Raw genomic sequence first — 27,836 nt, 5'->3', positions numbered from 1 at the left:
CGGAAGGAAGAGACGCCACCTACTGGTTCAATTAAAGAATCACTCCAGAAAACTTAGGTGACTTCTTATTGCTAAGAACAGTGATAGAAAATTTCAGATTAAAAAAAAGATTTCTATTTATCAAGCTGGACAGTTAGAAGAAATTGATCGAATCAGAGACAAGTTTCATCCTTGCAAGATGAAAAGCTGAAGCATCCATCCTTCGTTTGCAAGAAATCCCCCGACTCTGAAGGATTACAGTTGTTTCTGACACTACGTTAGGACAGATTACTGTATAATCAGAATTAAGAACACAAAATACAAAATTATATGCTTGCTCTGTTTCAGGCACTTTCAAGATCATAGGTTTATTTACCATAGGTAAAAAGCTAGTATACAGATTGGGAATTCCCTTTACTTTCAACTACAGTTATATGCGTCATTTAGTATTCTCTGTTTTCAGTGTTAAAGAAAAACCTCTAGATACCAGCCCCACTATTAATGTGTTCTGTTATTTGAACCAAAAAGGGAGGGGAAAGCCAGTTTTTAATTAGTTGAAATCATATTTACATTGTGAAGCAAGGACAAGCAACAGTAAAGAGGTAATAAACTTTAAAAGCCAGTTTATATATTTTACAATAATGTGCTAATCAGCATAATTGTATATAAAAATTAAACATAGTAGAGTGTCCTACTACAGAACTCTTAATTGGTTTAACTGTAGTATTCACCTGCTAACAATTTACATGCAATACTTGCTAAGATTGACAGCTGATTTTTTTTTGAAGTGTTAAGTAGATTAATGACATGAGACATAGTACGGTATTAGGTTGTGAATAAACTAAAACTTGAAAACTGCACAAAGAATTTTACTGGTCACAAGCCTCTTCTGAAAATAAGATTTTTGAAAAAAATCATAATAACGTAGTTTTATCATACTACAAATACTATCAAGGCAATGCATAGGCAGATTGTGCCTGGATGGCACAAAGCCCAGGCAGGTTCAGAAAAGAATCACACATGTTCACTCACTCAATTATAGGAGGCCCAGCTTCCCAAAATGGGGGGGGGGGGGGGGGAGGAAGGCAGCAGCTGAAAAAAGCAAATAAATGGAATGCCAGGTGTACCATCCACTGACATTTGGAATTTTACTAAAATCTTTTAATGTGCTTGTGTGTTAATATACAATTCTTACTATGTACAGGCTACATTGGAATGTATCCCATCATAAAAGCTTTTTGTGAAACAACTGGACCTTTCTGTACTAATCTGAGATTTCAAGTGTGTTATTTTTGCAAGGGGGACAGACGGACCCAAAGCATAAAGTTAATATAGTTTTTCATGGGACAGCAATATGCAAACTTTACTGAGTCCATCTTGGGATATTCCAGGTTTTAGAATGACATCCAAACTTCAATAAAAAAATAACATATATTTCACCAAGTATTGCTTTGATGCTTATCTCAGATTCATTCAGCTAAGCTGGTTCTGCATGAGTTTCCCACACAAGTGGTTCATGGTTTAACGGTGCCTGCAAAAACCACTTTCTCCAGATTTCAATGTAGCTCAACTTTGGGATGTCAAAATCCTTCTATGATTTTAGTCCATAATGCTCTGCTGCGGAGGCACGTTACAGGGCTAAATCCGCTGGAAACTAGGTTCTTGCTTCTCTCCTGGGAAGTGGTTTCTCTTTGTACAACAGCATTCCGGAGGAAGAAAAGGAAGTTACACAATAGAAATCTAAAGTAACTTAAATTGGATATAAAACAGAATGACAATATGACAAGCCCACCAGTTTAAGAACAGGAAGTAGCTTTCTTGCACCAGCAGAATCCTGTAGTAGACACACACGGGGGAGGGGGGAGCAGCCGGGCTGTGTGTATGCATGGGGACCCAGAACATATTACCTACCATTCTTATGAACAGGAGCCGATTTTCATCACAATAGGGGAGGTACAGATGACAGAAAGTATGAATCATCGAGGGAAGATTAACCGATTTATATGAAATGGGGGGGGGAGTGTTTAAGCAGTCTGATTGTACTTATTTCGTGAAGGCTGCTACAACAGCCCACAGAACCTCATTTGTGTTGGCCTTCGTACATTCGACTTCAGGGTCTAAATCCAGGAGCTGCCGCACCCTCTTTGTGGCAAGGTCATACTGCTCATCCAGAAGGGGGGCAAAAGCGTTCTCCAGGACGTCCGACGCGTGGGCTAAGTAAATGAGAGCCAGCAAGCGCTTGTCCATGCGGTGGGGGTCGTTCACCCATCGGTCAAGCACAGCTTCTTGAACTTTCTTGATGAGGCGCTGCTTAATGTTGTTGTTGGTGAGGGGGTGCGTGGTCATGTCAAAGAGGAGAAAGTTCTGTTTCTCCGTAGTCAAAACCCCCTTTTCAACTAGGTTTTTGGCTAACCGTTCGCGGACGTTTCTTAACTGGTAATGTAATTTTAATGGATTCCATGTCTCACCTGGAAAGGAAAAAACAAAAACAGAAAAAAAGGCTCATAAAACATTTAGCAGATATTTTGGTAACATCATCACCCCAAAAATATAACAATGGGTTTCCACCCCCCTCTGATAAGATTTAATGATTTGTTTCATAATGATGTACTCACCACCTCTGGATTACACAACCCCTTCCCCTTCACTAAACCGGGCAGAGGTGGGGCTAGCACATGACGCATCCGGCCCACAGGCCACGGGTTTAACACCCCTGCTCTAGAAGCAGAATCTCCCTCTCTGAACCTCTGTCCAAGTGAACCTCAAAAATATTCTAGTGGATGAGGTCACATGCATTTTTTGGGGGGTAGGGAATAAAATATGAAACTTTCTACTAGAAGATAAACCAAATTAATGAGCAAGCCTTGCCCTTACCCTAAAGTACATAGTCCTCAACTTATGACCACAATTAAGTCCAACAAGTACAGATAGTCCTCAACTTATGACCACAATTAAGCCCAATATTTTTGTTGCTAAGTGAAACCTTTGTTACGTGAATTTTGTCCCATTACACAACCCTTCTTGCCACAGTTGTTGAGTGAATCACTGTCGGTGTTAAGTTAGTAACACCGTTGTTAAGTGACTCTGGCTTCCCCATTGACTTTGTCTGTCAGAAGTGTGCAAAAGGAGATCACATGACCCAGGAACACTGCAACCGTCATAAATCTGAGTCAATTGCCAAGCATCTGAATTTTGATCATTTAACTATGGAGATGCTGCAACAAGTGTCAAAAAAGGTCATACATCATTTTTTTTCAGTGCCATTGTAACTCTGAATGGTCACTAAATGAACTGTTATAAGACAAGGGCTACCTGTAAAGGTAACTGACATTTAAAATTCAGTAAGAGAAAAAGAGAAAGCGATGCCCTTCTCTCTTCAAGTATTTTGCAGATAACTGCATTTACTGGATTCTTTTTTAAAAGGTTGGTTCTTGAATAACGTGACCATTAGTTAAAACTATATATTGATACCCTGCCTAGTTCATTACTTTTCTCAGGTATTTCCTGAATCTGCTTAAAAGTCTATTGTAGGCATAGTCTACTGCCTATCTTATTAATAAAATATTTACAGGACCCTCAAAATATCATGAAAATATATAGATTTCACTCTTAAAGTCTTATCAAACAAGTATGAAAGGGGAGGGGACCTTTCTTTTGGGTGACCATTTAATTAATTATTTTTCTTGGAATATTGGTGACACCTTGTGATCAAACCCTCAAACTACAATGAATTCTGAAGAAGTTACCATAACTTTTTCCCTCAAAAAAGAGGGTGAAAATCTGGGTACGTCTTATACACTGAATACAGCATTTTTGGCCTTCTGAAACCCCATCCCCTTTGCAAAAATTGCTGTGCATAGCCCTTAAGAGGCTCCCAGAGTGCTCCTGGGGGCTGGGAAAGGCTAAAACAAGCAAAAAATGGGCCATTTTTGTTCATTTTTGCCCCCCTCCCAGCCCCCAGGAGCACCCTATAAGCCTCCTAAAGGCTATGCATGCCCTTTTTTGACAAAAAAACGGCCTGTTTTTTGCTCGTTTTTGCTCCCCCCCCCAGGCCACAGGAGCACTCTACAGGGCGGGGCATAACCTTTTCCTAGGGGGTCACAGCAACACTTGTAATAACAACACAAATAATTCATACACCATTCGAAAGCCCATCAAAAACTGAGTTTATTGACACGATTTAATAGTCAGTATGACCACCATTAGCCCTTCGAACAGCATTCAAACGAGGTGGATAAGAACACAACAAATCTTCAAACAGTTCCGTTTGATTTTCCAGATTTTTCAACACAGTTTCCAAATTCATTCTCAAAGTTTCAACCGAATATCGATTTTGACCTTGCTCCTGAATCATCAGAGCTTCCACTTCATCCTTAATTATGGCCCCAGTGTTCTCTGCCGGATTGAGATCTGGCGAATTTCCCGGCCAGACGTCATTGCCCCAAAATTCGACATTGTTTTCCTTTAACAATTGCTGAGTCGCATTTGCACGCATGCAAGGAGCTTTGTCATGAAGAAAGACAGCCTCACCAACCACCAAGACATTGTCTGGATCACTGAGAAATGGAATGACATTCTCCAATAAATTTTCTCACGGAAATAACTGCCATCCCAGGATTCCCCTTTATCCTTCAAAACCCAATGCAGTTTCTTGGCTGTGAAAATGACGAAAATCCCGATGCAAGTCGGATTGCGAACGATTTGTCGATATCGTTCATGTTTGGCGATGTCGTCGACGTCTTTAGCCCAAATTCGATCGTTCTGGAAATTCGGTTTTCGAATGGCATAAACGAAGAATTCGTCAGATGGCGCCAAATGAAGAAAATCTTCCTCGGTCCATTCAGACAACCAATCGCACAACCAAAGCCGATCTTGAACGTGTGTTTGAGTTTTCAATGGTTTGCAAATGACGTGGAATGGCTTCAAACCTTCTCGTTCTCGATATCGGCCGATTGTCCTTTGATCAACTCGTTTTCCATGAATTTGAAGGATTTCTTGGGCCACTTTTCGGTTTCCTTTTCGTTGTTTGCGACTGCCAGTTGCAATGATGGCTTTGCTTTCTTGGGACAGTTGCAGAGGACGCCCTTCTCCAAATTTTGTGAAACATTCTTGGGCTGTTTTGTTCCAATTATCAGTAACCCAATCCGGATGACGTTTCAATTTGTTTGCAATCCATTTTCGATTGATAAACGTCGCTCCAGCATCGCGAGCCTCTCGAAAGGCAATGCATTTTATTCTGTCAATGATCCTTTGTTCTTCCGAATCGAATTTTCCAGCCATTCTTAAAGCAAATTTAACATTTAATAGCTCATTCAATTCAGTTTTTTATGTGCTTTAAAATGAGGTGTCGCGGAAGTTGTAAACTGCTGTCGATCTTGCTGTGACCCCCTAGGAAAAGGTTATGCCCCGCCCTGTACAAGCCTCCTAAAGGCTATGCATGCCCTTTTTTTTTGACAAAGAACGGGCCATTTTTGGGAGGTCTGCAGAGTGCAAAAACTATTTTTTTAAATTTGCCTCATCAAAACCTTGGCGCATCTTATACTCCGAAAAATACGACAAGTTACTTCTAAGTTGACAATTATTTTACCATGTGATCATATATCAGAGTTCTTTGCAGACGTATGAATATTTTGCAAATTTCCTTATGAATGAGTTCACAATGCAATCAAAGTAATCTGAAACTCTGTTGTATCTTAGAGTGAGGAGGAGATTTTAATGCATTTTTTCCCCCAAAACTTTGAGATGTGGTACTTGGGATTAGAAGCAGGGCCTCCTCCTCACATGACTGAACATGCTGAATACCAATAATTTAAAACAAATTATTGCTCCCAAACTAAAAGGTCCAAGGAGGCTAGGCTGGAACTCATTCAAGGGTGAATACACAAAGATGTAAATCTTATCACCTTGGAGGAAGTAGTATTGCATTCTATCCAAAGAATGTACTTTACACGTTATGGCTGGGAGTTTATTACTTACAAAGAAATACAAATATAGTTAAAGACATCTTGTTCAGTGCCATTCAAAGTTACAATGGCACTATATGAAAAGACTTACAATAGATCCTTGACATTGTTGCAGTGTCCTATGGTCACATGATCATCATTTGTGATCATCATTGTCAGCGTCTGACAAACAAACTCAATGGGGAAGCTAGCAGGAAGTTACAAGTGGCACTTAATTACATGATGCTGCACAGATTTCGCTTAACACTACAACCAGAAATGCTGTAATTGCTGATGTAAGTTGCACAGTCATCTAATGTCACACTTCACGATTGTAATTGCCAGTTCCCATTACGTTGTTAAGCAAAGACTACCTGTAAGTTACAAATCTATTTTTGGCATACTTGTGGAAATATTTAATATACAACTTGCGAAACTTTGGAAGTGCAGTTTTTAAATAATGTGCTTATGGGGAAAATATAACAATGTATAAAATAGTTTTCTCCATCTAGCTCCCCCTTCCATTTGTGCTGCAAACCATGCTGATTTGGGGATTCTGGAAGTTGTAATTTCAACACAAACAGAAATAAGCAGGTTGGAAAGCCAACAGAGTAGTTGAAACCATCTGTGTTAGAAACCATCACAAAACTATATATGACTCCAACAGTCAAAGCTGGAGCCTTACAATCTAAGGCAACTTCCTGCTTCTTTTCCAAATTGGTTTTTTTTGGCCAACAACCACTCCACAAACAACAGTGATGTGTTATTTTTCTGCTTTCAGTTACTTAACCAACCAAAATTACATCAATATGCATATAAATAGCATTTTAATGTGCTTTTCCTCAAGCATTTAATATACCTGATGAATATTAACAGAGTAATCAATGTTAGCCAATATTTACAGTTTGGAGGACTGAAAAGAAAGGAACCTCAGTCAGAAGCAGTCTTCTAAGGCTTATTCTGCTTTCTGAATCCCTATTCAAAACATATTTCTGGAAACCGTGAAAACATTGTTTATTATACTAGCAAGAAAAGCTCTGCATTTGTCTCATGTTCAACACTGGTTTTTCCTTCCTCTTAGCGCACAGCAAGGATAAAAAGAAATAATAAAGACACATGTCATTAAGACTTAAGTCTACTATTTACAAGGGATTAACTCCCCTGATTTCACTGGAACTATGAATAAACATTATGCTGCTTGTGAAAGATACTTAAGGTGGAGAAAGTTAATAAGCAGACTGAAGAAAAACAAAATTGGAAGCCATGTTGCACTGAACTATGAAGCAGAAGTAGATTAAAACGTTCTATTATAGTATATGACTAAACTACATATTTGGAACTGGGATTAATATTTTTTTTAAAAAATAGCAGCATATTATTACTTGATAGAGGGGGAAAACATATTAGCCCCAAGCATAATAAGGTTTTCATTTTCAAGAGGCAAAGAAAACTATAATTTAAAAATTATAATTCAATAATAGAAATCCTTTCTTTTTATTAGAAATGCACAATACCAGGAATTCTGTGTGAATGCAACAGCCTGAACAGGTATTAAATTAAAAGAGAGGGTTGTCTTTGGAAGTAATTTAGAAGAAAGAGAACTCTGGCCTGTATTGACTGGTGCATCTCTAATTTGGATTTCTAACCTGGTATCTCTCACTTATTAGGAATTAATCGAGCATATACCAATATAACCGGAATATAGCATGTGCCAGGTTAAGTATGTTTGGTTTAAGGTTCATTACACAATTCTACTTATTCAACATTATACAATAATATTATTCCAGCTTACATACAAATTCGACTTAAAGGACAATCTTGGGAACTGAACTTGTTCTTAAACTGGGGACTACTTCTATATAGTTTTATTTCTACTTGTTCTTTTTCCTTAGTAATAAATTTATCTTTTTAAATATTTAAATTTGTTATTATGTTTTCTCTGAATCAGGTTAGACAAAGATAAAACTTTAAAAAAAAATTAATTAAAGGATAAAGATGGAAACAGGAAGTCCTGATTTCCATAATGAGGTTATGGGAACTATTAAAGGTAGGAAAACATAGTTTGTAGATGGGATCTTTCTTCAAATTAACTATTGTTTTTCTTCATCTTGCTTTTTGGAAAATTAGGATAATAATGAATATTGTATGTGAGCTGTAGGAACAATTCTATCAAATTCCATGATGACATTCTTCAATCTGAACTGGATTCCTATAATTCCTTTCTGAATTCTATCTCTGTTCACGAAACTAAAAAATACCAGATTCAAAAATAATATCCCAATAGCTACAGTATTTTTCAGAGTATAAGACGCATCATTTCCCCTCAAAACAGAAAGTGAAAATCTGGGTGTGTCTAATACACTGAATACAGCATTTTTGGCCCGCCCCTTCACCAAAATGGTTGTGCATAGCCTTTAGGAGGCTTCCACAGTGCTCCTGGGGGCTGAGAAGGGCAGAAATGAGTGAAAAACAGGCCATTTGTTGCTCGTTTTTGTCCCCCCCAGCCCCCAGGAGCACTCTATAAGCCTCCTAAAGGTTATGCATGCCCTTCTTTTGACAAAAAATGGGGAGGGAATTGAGGGGGGGGGGCAAAAATGAGCAAAAAAATGGTCCGTTTTTCACAAAAAGGCAGTTTTTTGCTTGTTTTTGCCCCCCCCCCAGCCCCCAGGAGTACTCTACAAGCCTCCTAAAGGCTATGCATGCCCTTTTTTGACGAAAAATGGGCTGTTTTTGGGAGGTCTGCAGAGTGCAAAACCTTTTTAAAAAATCTGCCTCTTCAAAATCTTGGTGGGTCTTATACTCCGGTATGTCTTATACTCTGAAAAATACAGTAATTTCTAAGCATGAAAAAAAATGATACTATATCAAAGTACACAATCAAAATTGTGGAAAACAAGAGAGCATCTGCTGATTCAAATAGTTTGAAAGCTAAAAAGTGATTAACCAAGTCAGATGAGCAAAGCTAATCCAAACTGCCATAATATTAGGAACACAGCATTACATTCCTAATAAAACTCCTTATCCCATCAGAGCAGTACATATTTCTTACTGGATTATCGTATTGTGGGGAATTTTAAATGATTACCCCCCAAATCTCAGAAGATTAACACTACTGATTTAACACATTATAATGGTCCAACGACAGAAGATCACAATTTGAAAAATTGTGCCTTAAACACTAGTATGTAATTAATGGCAGCTCAAAGAAATTTGAAAGCATTCAGAGGTTAATTTTTCACAGAAATTTCTTACCACTAAGCAGTTCTATCCAGTTTTGCACTGTTTCTGGAGGCTGAGTCTCTTTAATGTGCTTCAAAGCTTCGTCAAGTAGAACATCCCCTGTAGGAGCATCTGATTTGCAGATCACCTGATTGGAAATACGATAGATAAAATGAGCACCTCAAATTTTAATTTCTTAACATCAAGTACAGAGAACATGGCTAAACACCATATGGCTTTTTACAATTAAAGGGTTAAACACTGCAGGCTGTGACAAGTGTCTTTCCACTTTTCACAATCAAAACTCAGTACCTTCTGCGAGCTATGAAATTCATGACACAATTCTGTAGATCATATGAAGAATTTAAATGAAGAATAATTATTCCAGATTACTAGAGGGTGGTATTAACAATCACAGAGAAACAGAAATCCATGTCAATGCAGAGACACAGGAAGGAATGGTTAGGATAATTAAACTCAGTATGAGTCTTTCAGATATATCCCTGTGTTGATCAAACAAAAAAGGTGTCAGGAAGCAAAGCAATTAAAGCCACTGCTATCTAGTCAGCGCAGATTTTAAAAAAGCAGAGAACATTACTGATAAATGCAAAAAACAATTGTATGGATCTTAAAAGGAATATGTAAGTAATTGGAAAGAGAATGAAAAGCAACTATGGATAATGGCTCTTGCTTAATCTGTTCAATGCCAAATCCACTCTCCGTTTGATATTAGACAAGTGTCAACTGTTTGAGGTAGTCCATAAAAGAAGCACCAATCATGATTACCAACACTTCCCAAAAAATGGGGGAGGGGGGGCAGTCTTTTCTAAGATGCTGCCTCCCCCCCTTCTGTAGAGTGCAATACCTTTTGCATAATGGTTGTCCTATCTATTCTACAGCTTTTCCTCCTGTCTTCTAAGGTAATTTTCATTCTTATAATTCTCATTCTCATACTATTACACCAAATATAGAGGATGTACAGTTCCAACAGGGTGAATAGGATCAAAGAGATCCCAACAGAGCTCATAAACATTCTTGATGGGGCCAATCTTTCTTCCTAAATAAATATCTTGTATCTCAGGGTTGTCAAACTCGCGGCCAGCTGGTTGGGTGCATCACGTGCTGGCCATGCCGATGCCTGTTTAGCAAAGGGGGGGGGGAGTTGTGATACGTCACATGACGCTGCCAAGATGACATGAGTTTGACACCCCTGTTGTATCTGATCAGTTGTTAATTTCACATTCTATAATCTCACTTAAAAGTCCAGTTAAACTTCTAAAAAGCAGCAAGTGATATAGGCAGAGTATTTCTCAGGATGGCAAATACGGAGAAAGGAAGAACTTATCTTCCCCCTCAGTACAAGAAGGTGTACTCTCACTACAAAGGGGGGAGGGGGCTTTTGGATACAAAAAAATGGATACAAGCAGAGAGATTTAAAAAGCAAACTGCAACATCAGCTGGAACTATTGAGGGATTATAAAACGGAGGGCATGAATGGAATGCATGATATATGAAAAAGTACCCACCAAACAAAACATTTTGCTTCAAACTCAAAACCAAAGCAATAATACCTGAAGATTTTTGAGACCGCATTCCAGCTAAATAAAATTCAAAATATTTTAAGCATTCCAGCTATAGGGAAAAAAACAGAGAATGCAAAACAAGTATTTTGTTCTTTATTCCAGAGCCACCGAGGTAAGTGAGTTCACAATCTTGGGCTGCTATTTAGCAGGCACTTAAACAACTAGCTCCAAATTAAGTGAGGGGAGTATTTTAGAATACATTAAACATACATCAGGATTAGAACAGACACTGAAAATTGATTAGAAAAAACAAAACTACTATATTTGTATATGTTTTTTTTAAAGCTTCAACACAAAAGTTTAACTGCAATCCTCAAGGTGAAACACTTAAAATGATCAAACTTTGTTCTGAGGTTGGAACAAAATAGAATTGCAGCAGCTGAGAGAGACCTGCTTCAAGGATGGTGTATTTAACACACTTCTAGAGAATTACAACTCTAATGAAAATGCATGGCATTTAGTTTAATTAAAAATACTGCTGACTATTGAGGTCCCTCAACAATTTATAATTAAAACAATTATTGTCCACTGCAGAATCACTTTTCCTCCTGGGCTTACCAGAACAGATTCAGGCCATACTAAATGAACCCAAATATGAATAGAATATTTGTAAATGCTTACAAGGAAAGTGGAAAAAATAGATAGACTCAATATAAAGGAAGTAGGTTAAGGCCAGAAAGAAACATTACAAACATTACAAGGAAAGTCTACATGAAAAGATGAATGATTACAGATGTAAATGATAACCAAGGAGGAGGCAGATCCACTGAGGATCCCAGAAGGACAGGTTGTTTTGGAGAAGAGTGGAATAACTCTTTAAGGTGGAACTTTGAACTATCAGACCAAAAGCAGTCAACACTGCAGGTACTTCAAACAGTACTGGGTGTTAAAAAGAAAGAAGGAATGAGAACAGTAACTGAATTTAAACACTACAATAATTCTTATAAGCTCGACATCAAAGTTGGACACCCATTTTAAAGGTAACATACAGATTAGGGGTGAAATTCAGCAGATTCTGGAGAACTGGTAGTGGAAACATTGAGTAGCTCCGAGAACTGGCAAATATCACCTCTGGCTGGCCTCAGAGTGGGGTGGGAATGGAGATTTTGCAGTATCCTTCCTCTGCCACACCCACCAAGCCACGCCCACAGAACTGGTAGTAAAAAAAATTGAATTTCACCACTGATACAGATAATGGAAAAGTCCTGTAATATAGCTGTCCATTGTTTGATTATACTGTGTAAACACCTGCTTTATACTTTTGTTACATGTAAACTTGATCGCTAAGGCAATGGTTAATTAAAATCACAATTAAAACAAATTGTTTTTAACGGTGAGTGACTGGCAGTTCAAAAATTTCCTTAAATGTTGGCATCAGACACAAATATTCATTTGTTTTATTTAAAATATTTATATAGCTGCCCATCTTATAACCAATATTTTGGCTACTGGAAAAATTAGAATAAATTATGAATTATATCATGGGTGCAATTAATACACCTAGAATAGTTCTTTAAAAGCTCCCCCAAAGTGAAAAAGTAAAAAAATAAATAAAATCTTAAGATTATATTCTTGCCCAACCTTTTTCAACTAAGGACTTATTTTTGAAAAAGAAGAGCCTAGTTTATACTCCACTTCCATCAAATTTCCCATTCCTAGTTTAATACAATATTAAGAGCTGCTAGATTAGTAAGTACTTTGCAACTTTCCGGAAATAGTTAATTCAAAATAATCTCTAACTGCAATTAAAAGTTCATATAACAAACACTAGGTTGAAACCCATAAATACTAAATGACTGTAAAGACTTAATCTTTTAGAAACCAAAGTATTGCTAAAGTACAACAGGCCCAACTAGCACAGCCAATAATTAGGCATCTACAAAGGTGTAATTTAAAGGCCACAGGTTTCTACTCTGTTATCTCTGAACCAAGTTATTTGCTGTATTGTCTAAACATAAAGTCTTCCTTGGATATAGTATCAAAATAAAAAAAGAAAAGTACATCTAAGTTATGACTGTACAGCTGTTGAATTTCAAGGAACATTCCTGCATTTTTGGCAAATCTATGAATTTTCTGTGTTCTGTAAAGGAGAAAGAAATACATTTAAAATTAATCACAACTAAGCACAGCTGTACATAAGAAATATGTCTGCTGTGCAAAGCTTAATTCTGAACAGTGGAGTAGTGTGGAATTTTTTGAAACCTGCTTTTCACATAGGTGATTCAAATGTTATATTGACAGAGCAGTTTGCCCATGCAACCAGATTTGTGGTAGAGAATGAAGTGAGTGTTTTTCACAAAATCTCTCCAGGAAGAAGGGGGGGAGGGGGACTGTCTTTATATAATGCCAATAAAATCAAACTGAAAGAGCAACACTGAGTGATTCATTCCCTAACTAGACCTTGGATTTAACAAATTTCATATGCTAAGTACTTTTATAAGATTGCCCAAATTTTTGAGCTATGCAAATTAAAAGTACCGAACTTGTTGATTAGCCATTAGCCTTCTTGCAGTGTCTTTAGAAATGCTGATATAAATATCTAGATTCATAAATATTACCATATGTAAAAATGTAAGGGGAAAAGATTTTAGATAAGTACAGAGGTTTACTTTACTGCTCTTACCTTTCTAGATAGTAAACTTTTACGTCTCATTCCAAATGCTTCAAGCTGAAGACGCCCCCTCAGTGCCAATTCAATTAACATACAACCACGGAGCCCAGATGAAATGCAATCATTCCAAAACGATGTATAACCCTAAAGGGGAGAAAATGTATAACTGATTTTTTTTTGTAAATGCATTACAAGAATAAGTACAAATATACAACCCCAAGATAAAAAATTCTGTTGTTTTCTAATACAACAAAATGGTTGCAACAAAAATAAATTAAATACTAATGAAGAAGTATTTTCTTCCATTTTTCTTTCCATTATGAGGGCGGGATTTGGAGAGTTGAGAATTTTACAGGAATGTTCTTAAGTTGGGACTGTGATACATACAAAGTCCACTCTTGCCACAATTACTTGTATATTGAGGTTTCCACGCATGTATGTGTACCCATAAAGAGTCCCTAGGGCAGTGTTTTTCAACCTTTTTTGTGCAAAGGCACACTTTTTTCATGAAAAAAATCACGAGGCACACCACCATTAGAAAATGTTAAAAAAAATTAACTCTGTGCCTATATTGACTATATATAAAGTAATTCTCCCACGGCACACCTTACACTATGTCACGGCACACTAGTGTGCCACGGCACAGTGGTTGAAAAACACTGCCCTAGGGAGTGGGCGGCATACAAATTCTATTAAAGTTTCAAATTAACTAAACAGATTATTAAACAGTAAAAAGGATAATCTCATCAACAAGTTCTAGATAATTTTCTTACTCCCTTATATAACAAATGTTTCCACTTTTCTCCCCTTTTTTCCTAGCTTGTTCTACATTATCTTTATATTAGAGAAATACTGCTGAAAAAGCCTTTTCTTTTCTCTAATTTGGAACTGAAAATGCAGTTTTGATATCTCCATTCATAGTTATTCATTATATAACTATTAAGAAAGCTTTATAAATATTTATATTTGTGTAAAACATATGTCCAAGCCAGTGCTTCCCAACTTTGGTAACTTGAAAATGTCTGGACTTAAACTCCCCAGCAAATGCTGGCTGGGGAATTCTGGGAGTTGAAGTCCAGATATCTTCAAGTTGCCAAGGTTGGGAAACACTGGTCTAATCATATTTAGCCTGTAACTGCTAAAAGAAGAGACAAGATATAATAATTCATAATTCACCTGCACCAATTTCTCTGCTTCTGAAAAGTTACTCCAACTTGTAATGAATATAAAAAATCACAGGCTCTTCCACAAATGGAGGAAGCCCTTTCTTCTAAATAAAGGCGAATCCAGACAAAAGGAATTGAAAAAATAAAATTAGGACACCAATCTTTACTTACCAAATAAAATTATCATTAGTTTTAATTAAGAACATTCAAAGCTATTTTGGTTCTGAGGCATTAAAAAAAATGGAATGGAAAATATTAAATATAATAGTCTTTCTTTAAGCACTATAAAATAACTCTGGAAAACTATGAACTTTAATACTTGCTCATATATTTTCAAAAGAATGCTTCAATAATAAACATATGTACATCTCTTCTATTAACTGAATTATATTGCATATCACATTTAGAAATCACCCACGTCCCTCACAGAATGACTCTGGGTAGTATACAAGTATGAGATAAAATATCCAAAGTTGTATGTATATTTTATATTAGTAGGCAATTAAAACAAGGAGAGAATAATGAAAATTAAACATTAAAAAAGCGGGGGAAGAGCCTTCAAGGCCTAACCAGCCTCATGACTGCATGCTCCTCCGTGGGCCCCATGCAAGTCAACAGAGAAAGGTATTTAGACACTTCCAAGGTCAAGAAAGTGGGGGCCTGCCTCACTTGCCCAGCTCCCTGCCCCGCCATGTCCACTTATGGCAAGACAGGTGTCTATTCAAACCCCCCAAACAGGTCCTCAGAAAGCACCCCTTTTGCACAGGTCCAGATTCCGAGGTCAGTCCAGCAAGAGTCACTGGGTTACTGAGTCCAAGGAAAGCAGGCCAGGAATGAAATAGGCCAGGATGCACAGCACAGGAACACAAAGCACGGGACTGAGCATGTTGCTCCAGCAACACTCAAGTCCTCAGGGCAAGGTTATGTAGGCAATGCTGGTACAAGCTCTTCATGAGAGTTGAGGTAGCCTACTTGCGAGTAGCCTAGCTGACCGGCATTGTGACAGTCTCCTCTACATGTCCTAGGATCAGGAGGAGGTGGTGTGGACTCAACCTCCACCGCATTGATAACGGGTGGCAGCTGCTCTCGGTCCTGGTCTGGAGACTCCTGGCCAACTTCCTGGAGCTGTGGCTCACCTCACTCAGCTGTTGCTCATCCAATTGACCCAGTTGAGGCTGCTCCATCAGGCTGGCATTCTCTGAGTCCTGACCCTGAACAATACTCAGCTCCAAACTTTCCTCTGCAGACTCAAACTCCTCCTCCTCCTCCTCTGAACTCGCATATGGATAGGGGGTCAAGGGGGCGGATCCATGATGGGTGGGAAAGAGCATGGGTGGATCCAAAGGGTGGGATCATGGGCAGAGAAGGCTCCTTTCTAGACCCCACCAGGCAAATTCTTTAAGGGGGGGGGGCTGCAACATACCGTACCTTTCCTTCCTCACCGAATGGGACAGGCGAATGTAATGGGGCAAAGATGGTAGGGCTTTAAAAGTCATAGCCAGCACCTTGAATTGGGGGCAGAAGCAAATGCAGCAGATGCAACAGAGGTGTTACATGCATTGTCCTTGGGGTGCCCAAGATTGCTTGTCTGGCCGCATTCTGTACCAGCTGAAGCTTCTGGATACTTTTCAAGGGTGGCTCCATGAAGAGTGCATTACAATAGTCAAGATCAGGGGTGTCAAACTCGCTTCATCAAGGTGTCATCACGTGACGTATCTTGACTTTTCCTCCTTCCGCTAAACCAGGCATGGGCGTGGTCAGAGCATGACGCATTAGGGCCGCGGGCTATGAGTTTGACACCCCTGATCTAGATGGAAGGGGACCAGAGAGTGTGTGAGTAAGCTAAGAGCTGTCTGAAAAAGGGCATAGGTGCCAAGCAACATAAAGTTGAGCAAAGGCCCAATTACAATTTGAATAAAGTTATAAATCACCTAATTTGCTTACGAATCACAATACAATTGTAATACAATACAAAAAGGTATAAAAAAATCTAAATGTCTAAAAAATATAAAGCCACAAGTCTGTAACTGTAGATGATTTGCTGTTAGATGTTTCATACCACATTTTAAAATCTAATATTTGAACATAAAGTAGGGAAAACCGAGAGGTAGGTAGGTATACACACACATGTGCACACACGCACACACAGAAGATAAATAATGAGACCCAGGAATTCCACTTAATTTGTTTCTTCCTATGGTCGGTGACTTACAGTGCTCTCCTGTAAACGTAATATGGAAATAAGTCCAATCAGGTAATTTCCTCTCAGATAATTGGACAAAGAATTAACACAGCAAGGGATAAACTGGTTCATAAAACAAATGTACCTATTAATTCATATCATTCATATAGAAATGAAAGAAACCTAAGTATTTAATATTTGTTAAGCATGTTTACACTGCAGAACAGTAGCCATCTGGATTGATGACAGAATTTTTTTTCTCAGAATCAGAAGAAACCGGAAGGGAAAAAAAGGACCTGACTCAATAATGCCACAAGTATTTTTATAACTTTTAAGACTAATTTTAAGCAAACTTAGAATTCCACAACACACGGGAAATATATAACAAATTGCATAATCAATTGGGAGGGGTTTTTTTGGCCATAGTTCTGAAAGCAAACACACTACAGGCAGTCCTCGGGTTACAACCACTTGTTCAGCAGTCATTCAAAGTTACAACAGCACTGAACAAGTGGTATTTAGTACTCAAATTTCCATCTGTTGCATTGCCCCATGGCCCATGTGCTCAGGATTTGGGTGCCCGGCAACTGGTACCCATTTTTGACAGGTTTCAGTATCCCTCAGTCACCTGATCACCATTTGCAACTTTCCCTGCGACTTTTCCACAACAACCAATAGGGAAGCCAGCAGGGAAGGTTGTAAATTGCTTTCACCACTTTTTATCCTGAGGAGACCTACTACAATATGTACTCTCTGTAACAACTTCTAATCTGCATTTGCTAGTGGTTATCTGCACTCTTTAGTGCCATGATGGTGAACCTATGGCAAATGTGCCACAGTTGGCACGTGGAGCCCTCTCTGCAGGCACGCGAGCCGTTGCCCAGCCCAGCTCCACCAGGCATGCCTGATTTTTGTATCTCTGTCATGCATGAGGGAAACGCGCGCACATGCGGAGTGGGGGGGAAGGTTGCACGCATATGCACAGGGGGTGCTCCCCCCCCCGCAGCCCATTTTTGGAGGAGGCTTCAGGGAGGCCTACTAGGCCCAAAAAGGGGTGGGTGGATTGCACACATGAAAGGTGGGTGGACAGGGAACCACGGGGGGGGGGGGGGTGTGTGTGCATGCACAGGAGGGCGGGGTGTATTGCATTATGGGTATGGGCACATACGTTGTCACACATGCAAGATTTTGGCATGTAAGGACAAAAAGGTTGGCCATCACTGCCTTAGTGCGTGCCTGCCTTCAGTGCCCCCCTCACCAGTTCATGCTGCCTAGCACTCACCTGAGTCCCTACCCAGTCCACTTGTACCTCCTAGCCCCTGCTCACAGCATCCCTTCAGCTCCATAGTGTCTGCCTGAAAGACCCTCCTGCAGCACCCACATTTACCTCTTCACTACATGCCTGGGACTCCCACCTCTTCCCATTTAGCAACCTGCACAGTTCGAGGATTACAATGGCAGCCAGGAGTGCAAGGACTGCTCTTGATAAGCACATAGACTTTACGGTCATCAAACTTTACAATCATTCATGACATCACTTAGCTTCAGAAATCCCAGCCCCAAATGCTGTTGTAACCGGAATGCTACCTGTACTTATTAATATGTTACAAAGTTTCATCTTCTAATTTTAGTCCTACTTCCTGCTGTGAACTGACAAGACATTAGAAGCTTCACTTTGATACAACATGTACATACAAATATTGAGTCCTGAATTTGGGAACAAGCATTTCAACTTTTCACGTACTGACATGACAGTAACATCCAACAATATTAAATTATCTTAAATATAACAGTGATCGTTTATATTTTGAACTCAAAATGGCTTTAACGCACAAAAAAACTGAATTTGTTTGTATTAGAAACAACTAGCACATCACTACTGAAATAATATTAATAAACTGAATTGTATATCCGAAGATATCTAAGATATCTAAAGGCAAGTTTTAATCTGAAACAAACCAAGAAAAATGGTTTTACTTTAAGTAGGTATAATCATAACCTGTTGGGGTGGAAAAACTCCTTTACATAAATCATTCATCTCTAAAATAAACTATATTTACTCTTTCATTTTTCTACACAAATGTTATAATATAAAACAGGAGTGTCAAACTTAGATCTGGCCCACGGGACTACCCTGAAAAGAGCGAAGGACTGTCCACCGGTGCCTTGGCCCATCCCAGGTCAACCAGGTACTGATCTACAACCTGGGGCGGCTGGCAATGTGTTGTAGGAGGCCGGGGTAACCGAAAACGGAGCTCAGACCGACTGTGCGCACCCCTCACAAGCTGTTTTGTTGGCAGAGTGCTGGAGGAGGCTGTGGTTGCCGAAAATGGGTTCCCCACCCCCACCCAGGCGCCCCCAACACGAGTGACATCAAGCTGGCCATGCCCCCTCGAGATCAAACACGACTCTGATGCAGTCCTCAATGAAATCGAGTTTGACACCCAATATAAAGCTACAACATGAGAAACATATTCTTGCATATGTAAAAAAGAAACAAGCCAAAATAGTAAAATGCAAGATGTTATTGCAGAATTTTATATCATCTATCTATCTATCTATCTATCTATCTATCTATCTATCTATCTATCTATCTATCTATCTATCTATCTATCTATCTATCATCTATCTATCTATAATTAAGGAGACTTTATTTATTTATTATATATTATATATAATATATATTATTATATATAATATATAATAAATAAATAAAGTCTCCCTTTATTTATTTATCAGCACAAAATACAACACAAATGTAACAAAAAGGCAACAGTAAAAATATTGGGTTTCTGTCTGGATGGTCTCTTATGATGAGCCGATGGACAGATAATGGAAGCAGTTAGCTTCCTCCCATAACTGGGGCATACCAGGGATTGTGACGTGTGTGTGTGTGTGTGTGTGTGTGTGTGTGTGTGTGTTTCTGAGGTTTTCACAGGTGTTAGTATGTAGGTCTCTAGTTATTCGGTTTTTCTCCCACGTAAAATTGGAGATGTCTTGGTGACGTTTCGACGAAGTCTCATTCGTCATCTTCAGGCTTGGTGCTTCCAGGAGCAATGTGAGATCTCGGTTGTTTCTTCATTTTAACTGCCAGTGGAGGTTTGAACTGATTGGGTGGGAGCTTGGCTGTGTCCTGATTGGGTGGAGGTGTGTCCTGAAGGGGAGGGCTGAATACTACTTCTGTTCTGAACCCCACTTAGGTGATAAAAATGGACTGAGCTATTGCATCTGCACACTTGTGATAGTCAGGAAGCATATCATATAATACTGGGCTAGAATAAATAATTAGAAGAAAAATTAGATCAACAAGTACAAAAGTCACTGTGCTGTGCTGCTTAATGTTAACAAACTAAGATAATATCAGCAGGAAGTATCCACATAATACAAATAGGCAGAGAAGAAACTGAATTTATTCTAGGCTTTTATCTTCCTAAGCTACAGATTCACAAGGGATCTTCAATTTGGGAGATTTTTCTATGTGGGAGAAAGGCTATGACACATCTAGACAAAATATTTAGTGCAGAGAAATAACATTAACAGAGAAATGAGTACTGATAGCTTTTTAGTAATGATGGAGAAAATTGAGAATATTTCATACTTCAAGAAGAAATAATTCAATTTTATATGAAATATAATAAAAGCCTGGTCCACAATTTGTTGTGATTGAAAGAATCAAAACTCTACATATAATCAATAAAGGATTAGCATTTTATGCTGTCCTTTTTTGTTTTTTGTAACTGGAATATACATCTATCTTTTTTAACTGTTTTCCATACATGCTCGAAAACGTCAAGTACCACTTCAGCTGCATCATACTGTAGGATTTTAAACAAATATCCTGGTATTTCATCAATTAAATCAGTTTTGATGCTAGTAATATTTTCTAATTACAATCAATGTCTGGTTTTAGTCCGTGTATAAAACTTCACATTTATTAATTTTCCCATATACTAATATTTATTCTTTTATACCATTTCCAGTAATTTTTGCTTTCTTTCATTTCTGTAGTCTTTTTTAAAACTTCTTGTACTTCCTCTTCAATTGCTATTTTTATTACTGTACATTGCATATTTAAATGTAACTTCTTCTCTTGTGTTGATTTTCTTTTAAACTCAGTTTACACAAATTTTATTGTCTCTTTTGCAACAGTTTTCAAAACTCCACCAGACAGCAATTTTTACTCATTCCCCCCCATATTTTTGTTTGCTTCATTTTTAATTATGCTTTAAATTGTAGTTTAGAGTTGTTCAAGTACTTGTGTCATGTCTAATCTATTAAATCTATTCTTTACCTTCAATTGATAATTTGCTGAAGTTTTATCTTCTTAGCCTTTATTTTTTTAGCTGTAATTTTGTAAGAGGTGGTTTCATAATTCTGAGCCATAGTCTTTCTGCTGACTAAATAGAGCCTCTTTATCTTTGCTTGCAGTTAATAATCAATCTGATTTCAGTATTGTCCATCTGTGTAGAGTCACAGCAGAGTTTCTGAAAAAGGCATTTGCTGTAACACTGGGTTTTTTTTGGGGGGGGCAAATTCTATTGGTTTTGTACAGAGCTAAATGTTCCTCTTAGCCCAGATGCTATTCTACTTCCACGGTAGCATTTCCATCTTACATAACATCTTTTTTGACTGTTGTGCTAGCAAAATGATTCAAGTCGTCAGAGTTATTCGGTTTCTACTTTCCAGCATCTGTGATTTAAGTATCAGTGTAATACTGATTGGCTTGCCTTAGATGCAAATTAAGATTATTCTATTATTTTCTGGGTTATATGCAAGCACTGACTTTAAAATATTTTGTTACTTCACACACCTATGGTAGGTGTGTGACCATATAGACAATAGTTTTAAGGGTGTATGGCTGACTAAGTCTATAAATTAAATGATACTTATTTTTCATTACAGTAGTCCTTAACGTATGATTAGCTGCTCAGTAAATGTTCAAATTTACAATGGACTCCTCAGGGTTACTCAAAGACCTGGATTCTAAGTTCCACAGGTCCCCTTGTCCCAGGGTATATGATTGCATTTTGGGTGCTCAGCAACTGACCCATATTTAGTTCTGTTTGCAAGTGTCCTGCAGTCACATGACTGGCATTTACTTCCATGTACATTGCGGACAATGGAACTGCAAACATGTTAATGTTAATTGCAGCATTTACTTAACAACTCCTGCAAAGTTATAAAAGTGGATATAGTCACATGGTGACTTGTTAACAACTGGAACAAAATACAACTATAATTTTGAGATCAATTACAGTCCTAAGTCAACGACTACTTGCATTACTATTAGCCATTTGAGGATTATTCTACATTATGGAAGTTAAAATTTCTATAGCGACTTCAAACATAATGAAATTTATATCCCAAGAGAGCTTAGTGAGCAACTGTATTTTAATATGTATCTATTGAAAATTTTCATTTACAAATGCTTTTAAAATTATGAACTCCAGAATATTTAACTGTGCTTTATAAATACTATTTACTGTGAGAAAAGAGAAGGAGCCTTTACTTTTACATATTAAATGTAATTCAATATTAAATTGCAAAGCAATTAATTTTAAGGCAAAAGTGTAATAACAACTTTATATATATGATGCAGAATGTTAAACATTATCTTGCCTGCACAAAAGTTGACAAAAGAACAAAAAGTGTTCTCCATTCCACTAGATGTATATCTAAAATCTTGCATGACTACATCAATACTATATACTATATCAGAAGTTTTAATCAAACAACATTACATTCTGATTCCATATTCAGAATTACTGCTAAACTCATCATAGGTACCGAAGGTTCACACCAGGAATCCTTCTATCACACCTGGATGAAAACTCTGCAGCTAAGACTGCTTTTGTGAATCTTTGTTGTTAATGGTACTGCAGCTAGTCTTGCAAAACAACAGATCAGAAATAAAATTAAATACTCGTATGAGAACTATAAAAAGAGTGGAGCTTTATCATACATTAATTTGATCTAAATTCAGATGAGTATCAATGGTTTATAGCAGGGGTGTCCAAACTTGGGAACTTTAAGACTTGGGGACTTCAACTCCCAGAATTCTGGGGAGAATTCTGGGAGTTGAAATCCACAACTATTATATATATATATTCAGGACACACCTCCACCCAATCAGGACACAGCCAAGCTCCCACCCAATCAGTTCAAACCTCCACTGGCAGTTAAAAGGAAGAAACAACCGAGATCTCACATTGCTCCTGGAAGCACCAAGCCTGAAGATGACGAATGAAACTTCGTTGAAACGTCGCCAAGACATCTCCAATTTTACCCGGGAGAAAACCCGAATAACTAGAGACCTACATACTAACACCCGCGAAAACCTCAGAAAACTATATATAGTTTGGATACCCTTGGTTTATAGTTGTCTATCTTTTGAGAATATCTGTAAGCAGCAACAATTATTGAGTCAGTCATCTTTTAAGCAAGACAGTAACAGCTCTTTGAAGATAATGCTTTATCTTCAATTTGTACCTTATCTGACAAACATGGCTGCCTCTTTCCAGCAGGACTATTATTTGGTAGCTACAGAACACTATCCATTGTTAAAGTTGTAACTCAGAGGAGACAATTAAGTTTTCCAGCTTAGATTTGGAAATCTTTACCATCTTCAAATCAAGGTGACATGGCAAGACATACTGTTTGCCTTTATTGAAGTGGAATTGAATTTCCTAACAACAAATGATATCATAGCATAAGACTGCAGCCTACACCCTACCTCATCACAAGAAGTTGATTCTTATCCATGAAGCTTGTACCATTAAAAATGTATTATAAAGATACCAACAAGACATTATTATTAAGTTAGGTTTAATGCAACAGGTTCCAGATTTGCTTTTTCAAATATAACTTTAATAAATTGTAAATATACTTAATAAAACTTTCCTTTCTAAGAAAAGCATATGAGGTTTGTGGCATTTTCTACATATCTAAATAGCAATGTAATTAATTGTTTAATGATTAAGTTTGTTCATATAATTTCCAACTGTTCTGTTCTTTTTCTTAGGCACACTAATTACATTAGTGTAACAAAGTGCCAACTTCTATCTCACAATTCTAAGGGATCTATACAATTAAAAGAGACTGAGTAAGAAAGGGACATACAAATAGTGAATTTATTGTCTCAAGTGTTATGGCTTGTACTAGCATGTCAGAGCAAAAACTGTGTTAATTTTGAATAGTGGAAGACAACCAGGGGTGGGTTTCTCGCCCCGTTCCAACCGGTTCGGTTGGAACGGGGTCGGCGTCCTCCTCGTGCACGCGCGCAGTGCACGCATGCATACTAGCGCCTGTGCGATGCTCCAGCTGCTCCTGGAGGATTGTGCAGGCGCTGTACGCGTTCTGCGCATGCGTGGAAGCGCAGAACTCGTCAAAACCGGGTAAGAAACGCGGGCGGGCGGATCTTTCGGCGTTCCCGGAAGTTACTTACTTCCGGGTTTGCAGACCAACCGGTTCGCGGGGACCGCCGCGAACCGCCTGAAACCCACCCCTGAAGACAACTAAAATAAGAAACATATAAAATAATCATCTCTCTCTCTCTCGCTGTCTCTCTTCCCCTCTCCCTCAGGCACACATAAGCAAACACTTTTCTGAGGAAATTTGAGGCTAAAATACTTTCTAATTAGAGCCCTTGTTGAATTTTTCTGTTACAGTATATTTCCAAAGCTTAGAGCTGGGAACCCCTTCCCCAATATAATGGTAAACACATTTATCCCCATTGTAAACTCTCTTTAAATACATTTCTAAATTGCTTTCTCTATTCCAGACAATTATAGCTGCTTGAAAAAAAAGCTTGAACAAGAATGTGAATTTTCCTGCTAGCTGATCTTCAAATGGCATCAACTGCTCCATTCTTTTTATCATACTATTTCTTTAATTTCCTTAGATTTTCATCCATCCATCTCTCTGTGTTTTCCCAAAATAAGTGTTTGGCAACAAGCGTGGTCACCCCATGGCTGCTGCTATGTTGCAATATTTTGAGGGGAGGGCTTATTTTAGGGGGAGGGCTTATTTTAGCACATGTGCTTAAAAGCCCGATTGGGTTTATTATCCCGGAAGGTCTTATTTTCGGGAAAACAATCTATCTATCTATTATCTATCCATCCATCCATCCATCCATCCATCCATGCGCATACCCATATACCTCTACATCCATCCATCCATCCATGCGCATACCCATATATCTCTACATGTAGACACACATTCATTATATTGTAATTATTCTTCAATTCTTTAAGTCATCTCTTAAAGGATTTTACTCTAACAAGCAAAATGAAGGGGAAGAGCTTTGCAAGGAGAATGGCACTTCAAGTTATCTGGGTTCCTTAATGGCTAAAATGTGGCCAGTTTGTGGCACAGCATGCCCTTCACCAATCTATGGCCCAATGAAGTGTAAAAGAGGAAACAACTTGGGTCAGTTCAATGAACTGTGTTGTGCAAACTGAAACACTCAAGAGCCCATGGACTTCTAAATCCTGAGCCTTTACCCTGAAAAAAACAAGTAGCACCTTTTTTTAAATTTAAAAGAGAGACGCTTTTGTGAGCTGACTTCCTTAGAGGCTGTGTAGACTGTAGAGCAATGGTTCCCAACGTGGGGTTCATACCCCACAGGGGGGCAAAAAGATTTTTAATGGGGGCAATCTGAACCTGGTTTAAACCAAGTTAACAGCCTTTTTAGGCTTCCTCCATATGAGCAGAGTTCACTTTTTGAATAAAGCAAAAATTATATGTGCGTGGGGGAGGGGGGAATCAGGATTTTAAAGATGCTTAGGTGGGGCACGGACAAAAGGTTGGGGACCACTGCTGTAGAACATCAGAGGAAGGAGCTGCAGCCCCCCCCCCAAAAAAAAAGTAAAACAAAATCTGGAAAAGTGCTACCAGATTCCAGATGACTTGCTAGACTAAACCAGTAATCCTCCTATAATGGTTTCTCTTCACTACCCCAATAACTCTGGGGTGAGGATTCCTTTTCCTCCTGCAATATCAATCTCTTGCCTCTTCAATGGCTCTCTCAAGACCCCCCCCCCACACACCCTCCATTTAAGGCTCCAGGAGACTCCAAAACCCATTCTTCCCAACTAGGCCGGCTGCGGAAGCTAGGCTTTAGTCCAAACACATCGGGACGGCGCTGTACCGGGAATGTCCACCCCGACGGCCTCTTCAACCTCCCTCCCCTCCCCTCCCCACCCGCCCCTTGTTCCCTCATAATCCGCTCGCCGTCCCTCACCTCCCGGTCCTTGAGGCCCAGCAGCAACACCTCTTCCATGAGCGTGAGCCGCGTTTCCTTGGAGTCCCCCTTCTCCTCTTCCCCTTGCTCGTCTCGCCGGCCTTCCTCCTCCGGCCCGCCGCCGCCGCCGCCCCCGCCATTGCCGCCGCCGGCCCCCCGGTCTTTGTCGGCCGCGCTGCGCGAAGCCTCCGTGCGGCGTTGCACCAGGCCCGAGCTGCGCTGGGTCAGCGAAGTCATCGCGCGGCGGCGGCGGGGGCGGCGGCAAGAGAACGGAGCCTGCGACCCCTGAGGGCCCCGCTCGGCGGGAGGAAAGCGGCAGGAGCCCCGGGAGGCCGCGGCCTTCTCCCTCCGTTCCCGCAGGCAGGGCGCAGGCCCGCCGTCGCCGGCAGGCCAGAGACGGGATGGGCGGGCCGGTTCCGCCTGTTGCGGCAACTCAAAGCGGCGGCGGCGGGGGCGACTTCGGCGGTGTCTCCTCCAATATGGCGGCGCGGACTCCCTCGGCTGACGCCAGCAGCGACGGCGGCGGAGGCGGAGGATGTGGCAGAAGAGGCGGAGAGAGAAGGGAAGGGAGGGAGGCCGGCTTTTCAAAGCCCGCCCGCCCGCCGGCCCTGCATGGCCGACGTGGCCGTGTCGCTCCGCCCTTCCCCGGAGGGAGCGGGGCTGCTGAGAGGATGTGGAAAACGTGAGGCTCCCGGGGGTCTTGTTAACCGAGGTTGCCGTGTTCTCCAGGGAGACAACATCCTGCGAAACGCAGGAAAAGCAGCCCCGACCGAGGGGGCAAAAGAAGCCGAGCAAGGGAAAAGGATGCCCGTGGAGTCAATTAATCTGGGTGGGAGAAATGCAAAATACTGGCCGGCGATCATTCTTGGCTTTTCTTTTTAATACCAGTACTCCTCGTTTAGTGACCGTTCCACGTTACAACGGCACCGAAAACAGTGACTTTGGACCATGTTTCACACTTTTGACCGTTGCAGCATCCCCATGGCCGTGTGGTTACATTCGGATGCTCGTATTTATGACGATTGCAGTGTCCTGAAGTCCTAAGATCCCCTTGTGCAACCTTCGGACAAGCGAAGTCAATGGGAAAACCCAGATTCACTTAACAACCATATTACTTTGAACAGCTGAAGTGCTTCACTTAACAACTGTGGCAAGAAAAGTGGCAGAACTCACTTAATAAATTTCTCAGCGCCATACATTTTTGGCTCAATTGTGGTCATAAGCTGAAGACTACCTGTAGTCTTGTTTAGGTATCGGCAAAAGGTGAAGAGGTCTTTGCCATCCAGTTGAGATTCTCCTGACTTCCTCTTATTTTTACCCACCTGAAACTAACTTTAAAGAAAAGATACTGAGGTGGTCCCAGTTTTGGCTTCTTTCGGGTTCTGCCTTGTGCAGATTTTGCAATATTACGGACCATCACATGAAACCACGTTACAAGACAGAATTGGCAGTACAGTTGGGTCTAGTGGTTAAGGCACCAGGGTAGAAATCAGAAAACACTGAATTCTAGATGTGCCTTAGTCATGAAAGCTGGCTGCGTGACCTTGGGCGAGTCACTAACTCTCAGGCCAATCCACTTCACAGGGTTGTTGTGAAGGGGGAAAGGAGCAGGGAGGAGTGTGTTTGCTGCCTTGAGTTACCTAGCAAGTAAAAGGAAAGGGAAGATTATTCTCTCAGACTGAAGCCAAGAGACAAACAAATAGAACAATCATCAATTGTTTCTTAAATTCTGTACTTCTGTTCTAGAAGAACTTTACAACTAGCAATTGGTGTCACAACTGATTTTTTTCCCTGTTCCTGAAAAAAATCAGAAAATGAAAATGATTATAATTTTTTTTATCTTTGCAAGCTCTCTTCATATAAAGAGATTGTGGTTTGTTTTGAATACTTCTATGCATGTAAAATAGAAGGGC

General features: G+C 39.6%; 1 protein-coding gene across 1 annotated transcript; it reads right to left on the bottom strand.

Moving 5' to 3' along the window:
• Positions 1 to 326: 326 nt before the first annotated feature.
• GOLPH3 (golgi phosphoprotein 3) lies at positions 327 to 26,469 on the bottom strand. Its single transcript, XM_032213585.1, has 4 exons — positions 25,924 to 26,469; positions 13,347 to 13,478; positions 9,174 to 9,288; positions 327 to 2,447 (listed from the first exon to the last, which is right to left on the bottom strand). Exons 1-4 carry the CDS (start codon positions 26,158 to 26,160, stop codon positions 2,023 to 2,025), a joined length of 909 nt encoding a protein of 302 aa, XP_032069476.1. The 5' UTR covers positions 26,161 to 26,469; the 3' UTR covers positions 327 to 2,022.
• Positions 26,470 to 27,836: the final 1,367 nt, after the last annotated feature.

The sequence above is a fragment of the Thamnophis elegans genome, chromosome 3, assembly GCF_009769535.1.
Source record: "Thamnophis elegans isolate rThaEle1 chromosome 3, rThaEle1.pri, whole genome shotgun sequence".
Lineage (NCBI taxonomy): Eukaryota > Metazoa > Chordata > Lepidosauria > Squamata > Colubridae > Thamnophis > Thamnophis elegans.
Note: the sequence above shows the minus strand (reverse complement) of the source record. Positions and strands in the feature narration are given on the sequence as shown.